Genomic DNA, 11,523 nt, shown 5'->3' with positions numbered 1-11,523 from the left:
CACTAAATAGAGTGACGAGACAAGGGAAAGTAAAACTAAAATAAAGATCTGTGAGACAAAGGATTATCAAAATAAAACAGCAAGTAACATAACAAGGAAACAACACAGAGATGATAACTTAAAAGAAGATACTCTGGAGGATAAATGAATAAATACATTAATAAATACTGAAGTTAAAACATAGTAATTCTTCTAAGTAGACTCTGAATACTAGACTAATTGTAGAAAGAAAGGACACCTCCAGACTCACAAACAGCTTCTTCCTGTAGGCCATTCAGACTGTTAACAAACACTAACCCCCACACCCTACGCCTGCCCACCCACCTCACTAATCTGAGCCATAGTCTGAGTAACCCTCATCACTCAGGCCACTCACACACGGACTCCACTATGACCAAGGCTTTTCTTTTCTTTGTATATATTTCTCTTGTTTTGTATCTACCCCTCTTGATCATATACATTTGTCCTTTTTGCTGTTTATTCTTGGTGTCCACTATTTATATCTTATTCCAGCACAGTTGGTGTGGAGCACTCACAACTTCATTGTACATGTACAATGACAATGTGTTCCATTCTCTCCATAACTAAAACTCCATTATTACCAGAAGACGAACAAAAGAACCCAACAAAACACAAGGATCATGACATCTGTAGAATAATGTATAAGTTGGGAGTGAGACCTGTCTTAGTATTGAGACAACCCAGCACAGATGGAAAAAGGACACCTCGTGCGTGTCTGAGAGAGGGCATTGTATTTGAAAATAAGAGCAGACTATGACTTGCCAGGAATGAGAACGTGCTGGTTTTCAAATATTTCCATCGTCACAGAAGCGACTGACTGCCTTGTTACTAGTGCTGCCTGAAAATTATAAAAGCGTGAAGTCTTAAGCCTGCTGTATGTTAGTAATTTGTGCTCGAACTCTTTGTTAATATGTTTATATCTCATCCAGATAAGTCTGTAAGTATTAACATACAAACCTAATTGTTTTTTTTTGTGGAAAGAGAGAAATATGCTTCATATCATCTGCACATGTTTGGGTTGTTTATTATATGGTGGGGGTTTTTTGTGTGTGTTTTGTGTTTGTGCAAAATAAAAGGGAGGGCGGGAGGGGGTCTGTGTCTGTTTGTGTGTCCCACTTACCTAGTTTCTTGAACCAAAAAAGTGTGTGAACTCAAACAGCGGTGACTAAGAGGAACAATAAAACTCTTTATTCAAAACAGCACTTTAAAAGTTCAGCAAAGATTTTCTTGCAATAAATTTGGCGATCTCCAACTGTGTTTAAGTAGTTACTGATTTAGAAAAGAAAACAGAGTTTTTATTTGATTCCAGGATCGCATCAGTGTTTGGTTAAGACCTGTGGCGCCCACTTTTTTTTCTTTTTGTTCTTCCAAGATCTGACTTCAACGACTAAGCGAGTATGAAAACGAGCTTTCTCTGAGCCAGAACACAAATTTGTCCAAAATGCCAGTATCGTTGCTCAGTGTACGGGCCGAATGAGTCATGCTGGATACATAAAGATTTTGAGGGTGATTACAAAGAAAGCTAACCAAACAATTTGCCAGTGTTATGTCTGATTATAATCCAGTGTGATACAAGTTCATCTACAAAACATCTGCTGTCCAGTTTCATCTTCTCTTGCAGCTATAGCAGTCTGCAAGTCGTTGTACTCTGCATTATATTTAGCAGGGCTTTCCCTTTTGGCAGGACCTGACCATAGAAGCAAAATCAAACAAAACAAAACAATTTTACTGACAGGTGACCACCATTTAAAAGTAAATGATTTCCTAAATGGAAAACAGAATTAATTCCAGTTGTTGTCATGTCCCAAGTAGGTCAGCACTGCTGAGCTCATGCTGTAATGTCTTTACTGTGCTGCCATCCAAAGGACAAATGTGGTTATTGCTACTGGAGCCAAGTATTTTTTTGTAAGAAAGAAATAAAAGTCAGATCCAGTGTACTTTAATCCATCATGAAATGTAACAGTTACTTATCATCCAGCAGTTTTCAAGATACAGAAACCTTAACCTCAACGACAAGTTCATTTCTAAACAAGAAACACAAACGAATACACAATTGAACTCATAATAATATGTTATCATCAATAAATAGCATTAATATAATATTAAAATTAAATGCAAATTAATCATATTAGCTGCTGTAACAAATGAAATTCCCAAATCTTGGAGTAAGATAATGTGTGTTGCCTACTTTAGAGGAAATAACAGTAACAGACCCCACAGACTGTATATAAATGATAGAATTAGGTTCTAAGTCTACAGAGTGACCAACAGAGAAGTACTGGCTTGGTAATGGGTAGGACTATGGAGGATTGTAGTCAAAAGCTGCACAGAAAGGATATATAATATATATAATATAATATATATAATATATAAAGACCAACTCTAAAAATAGTCCACAATCCACAGTGTTTTAGTGGCTTAGAGAACTCAAAGTGGCAGGCATATTCTCTCCCTGTGCTGCAGAACAGAATGTTTTGTCATGTCATCATGTAGCGAAGGAGGATATAGAGTAGGACCAAAGTATATGCTCGATCAATAAAGGATTCGGATTTCTGATGCCCAACAGGGGGCGATTACTCTGGTTTCTAAAAAGCCTTCTGCTATTATAGAAGTACTTCCATACTCTCTGATGCCACTGAATACCTGGTAACTTTTTGAGGCTCAGTTGCTAGTTTCAGGTCATAGTGTACAGAATATGAAATTCCTTTGTAAATTTGTTGTCATTATTTGAGTCAGAAAGGTGGATAAACCAGGAAATGCTAATTGGTTAATGACTTGTTACTCATAAGCTGTTAACCAATAAGTTGTTCACTTTTCGTGTCTGACTTAAAAACACTAAGATAGCTACAAAAGACAATTAAACCGATTGTGTTATGGTGGCTATGTCCACCTTTTACATATATAGTCAATGGACTAAGCTTGTGCATATATATAGGCTGTTCATCATACCTGACTCCATGAATCACTTTAAATCCTAGATAAGCACTTTAGCTTCATCAATGGAGGAGGTGATAATGGCTTCAGCTAGCTGTTGGGCCAGTAGGTTAAGATCACTGTCATGTGACATCTGTTCTCTTTTTTGGGCAGCCAGAACCCACTTAGTGATATCACATGACAGAGCCTGTGCAAAAGCCTCTATAGTTGGTTCATGCAGAGGTGCTACTTCGAAACTGCCTCTCCCCAAATCATCTGTAGACAGCGACTGCATGAGATGCTCCATCAGTTCCACATGAGGGTCGCTGATCAAAGCGTCTCCGTTGTCCTCCTTGTCCTTTGGCGTTGGCGGAGGAGGCGAGGGTAGGAAAACCTTTGCCAGGCCTCCTTTTAGCTTACGGGCGAAGCTGCTTCTGCTCCTCTCCAGCTCTGGGAGAAGAGGCGTGGTCGGTGGGGCGTCGGGGTAGTCGAGGGATCCCACAGCGGGAAGCCCTGACTGGGATAGAGGTGGATGGCAAGGCTGGGTAGAAGTCTGGTGTTCTTGGTCTCTTCTAGATTTATCCTCAAAAGACTGGCGTTCTCCCTTGTTGTTCTCCATCTCTATTTCAGCACCCTCCATGTGGTCCTTTAAGTTTCTTCCTCTACACACTTCACTCAGAGCGATCTCAATCACTGCGGATGCTAGCGACTCAGCTAGCATTTCGTGCTCTTGGTTATAAATGGACTCCTCAGGTTCTACTGTTTCTTTTTGGCTAAAAACTGATCGAAGTATGTGTTCTGACATGTTTTGGGCAAACTCCTCGAGAGCCTCGGTGTTTAGGGGGCTTGTTTTGAGGCCTTCGGGAATACCAGGGTCTTGTGGAAGGGGCTCTGGCATCCTCGAATCTGTGCTTTCTGTCTGCATTGGATCCTGTGTGGATAAAAACAATAATCTCTGTGAAAATCCAGGAGATATTGATTTTCCTGCAGCTTCTTTTCAGCTACAGAAGGTAATGGAAAGCAAAGAAAAACAACCTCTGGTTTGGACTGCTGGCATGTTTGGAAAATTAGTTTATTTTTGCACTTTTATTTGAACATTGCTTGCCAGCGTGCTCAGTGTAAGCTAAGTACGATGTCAATATTTCCCTTGGTGTATGCTTTCCCCTTTCATCCCCCAAAGAAACATTTTTTTATCCCTCGCCTGTTTCAGATTAGACAAGAAATAAAATGAGATTACAAGAATGCTACAAGTACTAGAAAAATCAAACAAGAAAGTCTAGCAAGGAAAGCATAGAGAAAGAATAACGGGACAGAAATAATAGAGGAAGTCCCCTTGCAGAATGAGATGGAAAGTAAGATTGAGGCCTCAACCACAGCCTGTCACCATATGAGCTGTCAGCCAGCCAGGATGTGACAACCAGGAAGTTCGGTTTGCTATTAGATTAGCACGAAACACTCTGCTGGTCTCAAGTAGCACCAACTCGCCTGACAGCTGATGCACAATTTGCACAGAAATGGAGAAAAGTTTGTTACCCAGAGAGCAAATGATAATAGCTTTTGACAGGCACAATAGTTTTCTAGAAGGTCTTTCTTCCACAGGGTTTGTTTTCAAGTCCAGCTTCATTCTGAGGCTCTGAGTGTGCAGTATTGATATTAAATAGCATAAAATTTCCTACAGCTGCCACTGCTCTAAAGAGTCAGATTGAATAAATTTCAGGCAGCCTGTTTTGTTCTACGATTCCTCTCATGTTAAATTAATTGTTTGATATTGTAAAAGACACTAAGCCTTTCTTTCTTTCCTCTTTTTGAGAGTTCAATGAGAAGATAATTACCAACAAGATCCAACAACATCCAAACACTGTGGTGGTAATAAAAATCTGCCTGGCACCATCTCTAAAGCTTACTCATTACCTTTATGTGTTATTTGTTTAAATCACTCAAAATATGAAAATCAAGAACAACATGTTTTATTTTTTATGGGGTTTATAGTCCGGACTGTTTTTCTTTCTTATTTGTCTGGCTGTGAGCGGATGAACTATTGATCTTCTGCTGTAATTCTTGGCAAAATGTGGCCTTTTACATAAACATTACTCATGACATTTGAGAGCACTAACAGGCTTGTGTAATGGGATTTACCCTTATTGTTAAAGTTATATTTTATTTTAACCATACCTTACTATTAGTATGCTTCTTGACTCAGAAACTACAAACACAGTGTGATACATTGTGAGATGTGTGTCACCAGTGTGTCAGTCAGAGTAGTAGGCCTATGACCATATGGTGTGAAATTCTGGTTAACTTAATAGGTGTTAAGCTGCATCCACATAGAGAGAAACCACAGCAACGTGGTGACCAGACACCAGAGAAAGTCAATGAATTTCAGTACTTATGGGTGAAAAAAACTACTGACAATGTGAAGTAGGCGGGTCGTGAGATACACTTTTTTTTAACTCTTGGACGAGCGATTGAAGCAATTACCAACAGGACCATAGGACATTGGTGACTGGCCTATGATTGGGCAGTAAATACACTGAACTGAAGTGAAGCTTGAAATGACCACTAGCAACAAACTGTCAGCTTCAAAGGGATGTGAGATGTGCAAGTTGCTCCCTGTGTGGATGCAGCTTTATTAGTATTAGTGTAGCTTTGGCTGACTAATTAATTACTTCCATCAAATTGTTTCATCTAAAATACTGGGGGGATAACACCTTTTAACTAGTTCTTACTGAGTACTAGTTAGGTAGTGTTTCAAAGTATGTTTAGGCTGGCATAGAAAGATGAAAAGACACACTCTTATTTAAAATGCATCTTATTTTAATACTTGCTAGTTGCCCTGCGACAGACTGGCGACCTGTCCAGGGTGTACCCCGCCTCTCGCCCTATGACAGCTGGGATAGGCTCCAGCTGTCTTGCTGTTGTTTTAATTTGCTTTCTAAATGAGGAACTACAAAACAGATTAGGTGAGATGGAAGACGAAAATAAAGAGAGGTGACCAACGATATAGTTACTCCTCTCAACACGGCTTTACTTTGCTAGTACATAAGTGCATTAATGACATAAAACTGCATTTTCTAAACTAATAAAAATACGAATTTTGAACCAATCCTCGGTTCTAGTTGAATTGTAATTATGAGACAGAAATGTGGAACTAAAATTAGAACCATGAACAACTTCCGTAACTTTGGTTTCATCACAGTTCCTGTGTTATTACTAGCTTACGGTCTCTGAATCTGGCTGTGAATGTCAGAATTGGCGTTATTGGCCTTTTAGGCTGGTTGGTTCAGTTGCAGCTTTTAGAGGATCGTTTACTTCTTGAATGTAAATATAAATTCAAAACCATAATTTTCGCCTTCCCATTGTTTTCTTCATATAGCCACAATGTAAGATGAATTTTCACGTTACTGGCATACATGTTGCAGGTTTAATATGGTGTGTCAGACCATTATTCTGTCATTACTCATTAATTTGACCACCATCCTCTGTTCAAAATGGACAGAGCCCAAAGATGAGGTTGAGACTGGGAATGAAGTGCAGATGTGGAGCAAATTGCAGCTAAAACAAAAAATGTTTTTCTCTTGGCAATATGACTTGGACATCCACATGGAGACAGGAACATTTAGGCCTGTGATCAGAGGATGTTCCCTTGGTTCTTTCTGTGTTTCACAATCCTGTGAGTCACTAATTTGATCACACTAACACACCTCGCCTACTCTCTCTAGCACCCACACTAACAGCACAAAGGCAGGTCAGAGATGCAAATTACTGGTTAAAAAAAAGAGCCGATGCCTACAATGACCTTTTGTTTAACCTTTATTTCTTCCTCTTCCAGTTTCAGTGTTACAATCCAAAGTTTTTTCTTTTGCTTTCGATCTTGTCTCAACCTATCTTGAATTAGGTTGAGTCTCTGAAAGCTCAAGAACATCAGTACAGATAAGGATTTACAAATTTACTCATGAAACATTAGACTTCTGCCCAAACAGAACCAGAATCAACTCACTGTGTACAATTTATGACTTACGGCAGCTCAAAATGGCCAGCTTCTGATTTATGAAGGTACATGGCAAGACTCAGGAGAAATCTTGAAGGCCATTTGGATACGATTAAAAGTAAAAGTTACATGCCTCAAAAGTTACGTACTACAGAACTGTATAAAAATAGAAATAAAGAAGATGCAGGAAATATCAGGCAACCTAAACTGCCTACATTTAGAGAAACTTACCAGCTAGGAGAAGAGTGACAGTTGACGCTTTAATGTAGCCAGTGCAAATGAGTTTACAAGGAAGTGGTTTGACAGAGAAGTTCAGAAGTTTTACTCACTTCCTGTGTGTGTGTGTGTGTGTGTGTGTGTGTGTGTGTGTGTGTGTGTGTGTGTGTGTGCGTGTGTGTGTGTGTTCCTGTCTAGCTATCTTTGTGAGGACCGAAATCTGCATTCTACTATACTTGTGAGAACCAACAGTCACTTGTGAGGACACACAAACCGGTCCTCACAAATTTGAAGGCATTTAAAGGCATTTTTGAGGCTCAAAATGTGGTTTTAGTGTCAGGGTTACAATTAGGTTATGAGGTTAGAATTAGGGTTAGGCATTCATTTTTAATGGTTAGGGTTAGGGTGAGGGGCTAGGGAAAGCATTATGTCAATGAAGGTCCTCACTAAGATAGCTGAACGGGCTTGCGTGTGTGTGTGTGTGCGTGCGTGTGTGTGTGTGTGTGTGTGTGTGTGTGTGTGTGTGATAAATATGACTCACTGGAAACAACAAAAAATGACACATTCATGGGTATTAGATGAAGCTACTTGGGTCTGATACACAACGATTCTGTCAGCTTAATCCTCTTCCTTTGTTCATGAGTTAAAACAGAAGAGGATCAGATGAAGGGCCGAGGAGGAGAGGTTATGAAGGAGGTAAAGCATTCCAGATGCTCGCCATTTACTCTTTTAAAAATACAGTACTCTTATTTACAGTTTGGTGCACCGCAACGGTCAAACAATTTTATGTATGAAAGGAAAACTCACCATGTTGTGCTCATTTACAGGCTTGTATTTATTTTGTTCTTTGTCTAGAAGGTTTACACACTCGCATGTTCAGAAAACACATTAGATTGCTGCAATACCTTTTTTTTTAATCCTGTGTTTAAAATGCTTACAAATTTGCTTAAACCTTTGTTTAAAAAATAAATAAAAACCTTTATTAATAATTATAGATGGGCCTGAAACGTGTAGCCAAAACAAAAGTGCCTGCATTCTTTTCAATGGCCTCAAAGAGGCAACGGCTGTGGTTACAAAAGCACTTTTGGTCTTATAGACGTAAGTGGACTAGTTCTTAAACACTGAAAGCAGTTTTTACTACAAGTGTTATTCACCCAATCACACAATACTTTTAAAAAAAAAATCTATGTCTGAGTGCTTTCTAACATGGACACACTGCAATGGATGCATCAGGGGCAACTTGGGGTTCAGCATCTTGCCCAAGGATGCTTTAGCATGTGCACTAAATGAGTCAGAAACTGATCCACTGACCTTCTGATTGATAGGCTAGCTTCTCGACCGCCTGACTTACATCTACCCTGAAAAAAGAAGATAAGAAAAAGTCTGGGCAAACAGCAGGTAAAAGGCACAGATGATTTTACTGGTGATGGAAAAATTCAGAGCCTTTATGTGACGCTAATCTGTAACAAGTAAAAATCCAGACATCCAGACACTTTAGCCTTAAAAATATCACTTTGATTAAATAGCTTGCGCATACTGGTGGATTACCTATTAGAGAAACATATAAATGCTGTTAATTTTTAATGCATGAACATTACATTGGGGCGTGGTCTAATAAATGTGTTATTTATATGATAAATATTAGTTGGAGAGGTGAGGAAACCATCCATTTTATAATGAGCAATAAGCACTGCAATATTTTCCATTGATAGAAAATCATAAAAAGAGAGTCCAAGTGCCTGAATTTGTGCCTCCGACCACTGGAACTGAGCCCACAGTCTGATCACTTTTAAATAATATTATGTGATATACTACCTCCATGACCCTGAAGTTAACACTGAAACTCCACCCTTTTCTTTGCAGCTCTAACCAAATCCTCAGAATTATAAAAACTACTCCTCCAAGCTCCGATTGAAGCAATCTGGAAGACTTTTTGTCTTGGAAGGAGGACAGCATGGAGAGGAGATGAAATAAAAACGGTGTTGTGAGATGATATCTCTCTGTAGACTTCATTCGATACCAAATTCCACGTTTGAACTGCAGGTCTTGTAGCTGCTTTAGTGTGTCCTGTTCAAATAAACTGAAAGCATGGGGGGAAATGTTTAAACGGGTGAAGCCGAGGGACTTGTTTGGCCTTTTTTAAAATTTTATTGAATCTGCTCTCTTGCGTGCTTGGCTTTGGCGATGAAATGAAAACCGAGGAATGTTTGTTCAGTTTGGTGGTGATGATGGCGTCCGGAGATATGTAATGATGTGATCAGAGGGTGGATTTGAGGATGACGTGGCTGTGGTCCCCTGGTTAAAAATCAGTTTATTTTGTTCTCTTAACAAGACTCAGATACACTTTATGGCCTCAATTCCCATTATTCAGAAAAGAATCATAGATGACACCCTCCCAACTCCTGGCGTGTGGGTGGATGTTAGCTGCCAGCTTCTCCCACTGTCCATCCTGAACCCATTTAATCCACAGTCCTCAGACTCTATTACCCATGCTGTTACTGCAGTAACGCTGTGTTGTGAGCCCCAGAAGGCCTTCTGTGCTCTTTCCCCTCCAATCCAGGAAATATTTTTCTCTGCATCAGTGAGGTCATTGCTCAACACGATGATTTAAATAAATTTAAAGGGTCGTTTCGATCTTGTGTGGCTGCTCATTTTGAAATCATACAAATGCCAGAGGTGTCTGACACACAGAAAATTTGAAAACCTGAAAAATATAAGAGGGGAAAAACCATTTTTAAGACTGCTCTGTAGCTATGAGCTGCCAAAACCTCTTAGTGTTACACAACCAGTTTTAGTTAGATACAGAAATGCCACAATTTTGCACAAAGTTCATGTTTGTCTGTGAGCGTCTTTTAGACCACAGCAACAGATTCCTAAAGAGCACCGGGCCAGACTATGTGGAAGACAAACAATGTCAGTGACTCTATAATGCAGGCAGTTCAAAGCTTCTCTCTCACAGGATGCAAATTCAGACAGCTGTCGAGTTTTAAACTGAAACTAGTTTTGTACTAAAACTAAACCGATCTTCTTCTTCTTCTTCTTCTTTTTTCAGCAGCTTTCTTTAGGGGTCACCACAACAGATCATCTGTATTCATCTCACCCTATAAATAGTATGCTCCTCTGTCACACCAGTCCTCTGCGTTTCCTCCTTCTATACATCCATTAATCTCCTCTGTGGTCTTCCTCTTTTTTCAGCTCCTTCGACATCTTCAGAATCCTTTGGCCAGTATATCCACTGCCCCACCCACCGATCCACCCTCTGCACATGTCCAAACCATCTCTGCCTAGCCTCTCTGACTTTGTCTCAGAGCTGTCACTCTGACATAGTTATTTCAAATCTTGTCCATTCTGGTAACTCCCAGTTCAAATCTTAACATATTTAGCACTGACACCTCCAGCTTGCCCACCGATACATCATTCATAGGCAATAAAGATTCATAGGTTTCTACTTATTTAATAACACTTCTACTTTTCTTTCATGACTTAGTCTATTTGTAAGTTTAGATTTCATGTTTGCCTTCCAAAACATCAAAATTTGAACACTTAAAGTTGAAATATAAATGTGCTCAGCATCCTTTGCTGAGCTACATGACAGAAATGCATAACACTGACCTTAATCTGTTATGGTAAATGGACTGGTTCTTATATAGGCTATCCTACTTTCAAAGCACTTTATTCAACATGCCTCATTTACCCATTTACACCCATTCATACAAATTCTTCTTCTGCTTAAGTGCTTTCTCTCTAATAGTTACACATTCATATTCCATTCATATTCCAATAAAGGGATCAAAGAGCAACATTGGGTTCAGTATACTTCCTGATTCACAGCTACCTCAGCAGTATTATAGTAGAAACATGTTTTCAATTAAAACAAATACTGAATATTAAATGGTATGCATGTATATATGTCTGTTGAATATATGCACTAGCGTACAAATTCAAGATCAAATTCAACGTAATATAGACCATGGTCAGGAAAAGCGTGCTTCAACCATATGTCAATAAAATACAAGCCTCGACGCTTAAAACTCCTATTGGTTGCTTGGTGGTTTGAAAATAGCGAAAGCTCCTCCTTTGGGGTTTGCTTGATATTGTCAAAAAGATTTGGTGGGCGCTGAAGTTGTAGCTGTTTAAACTCACGGCAAACCTTTAAATTTTGCTTCTTTAATTAAATAGGAAAATAGCAATTTTAAAAATGAACCTTAGTTAAATTATAAAATAGAGCCTGTTCTTTTCAAATAATCAATGATCTTTTTAACTCTTCTATTTTGAAATTGTATCCGTCCACCCACCGGGCGTAGCCGTTAACATAAACCAGCGCTCCTTGGCAACCGCATCCTTAGCGACGTCCTGATTGGACCGCCAGACTCAAATTTTATCCA

General features: G+C 39.2%; 1 protein-coding gene across 1 annotated transcript; it reads right to left on the bottom strand.

Moving 5' to 3' along the window:
- Window positions 1–1,944: 1,944 nt before the first annotated feature.
- On the bottom strand, window positions 1,945–7,230 carry si:dkey-171c9.3 (uncharacterized). Its single transcript, XM_005458601.2, has 2 exons — window positions 7,154–7,230; window positions 1,945–3,865 (listed from the first exon to the last, which is right to left on the bottom strand). Exon 2 carries the CDS (start codon window positions 3,857–3,859, stop codon window positions 2,996–2,998), a length of 864 nt encoding a protein of 287 aa, XP_005458658.1. The 5' UTR covers window positions 3,860–3,865; window positions 7,154–7,230; the 3' UTR covers window positions 1,945–2,995.
- Window positions 7,231–11,523: the final 4,293 nt, after the last annotated feature.

Source organism: Oreochromis niloticus, linkage group LG3 (assembly GCF_001858045.2).
Source record: "Oreochromis niloticus isolate F11D_XX linkage group LG3, O_niloticus_UMD_NMBU, whole genome shotgun sequence".
In the NCBI taxonomy this organism is placed as follows: Eukaryota; Metazoa; Chordata; class Actinopteri; order Cichliformes; family Cichlidae; genus Oreochromis; species Oreochromis niloticus.
Note: the sequence above shows the minus strand (reverse complement) of the source record. Positions and strands in the feature narration are given on the sequence as shown.

Coding starts and splice junctions, on each gene's coding strand:
- si:dkey-171c9.3 (XM_005458601.2), bottom strand. CDS start 3,859: ATGCAGACAGAAAGCACAGATTCGAGGATGCCAGAGCCCCTTCCACAA.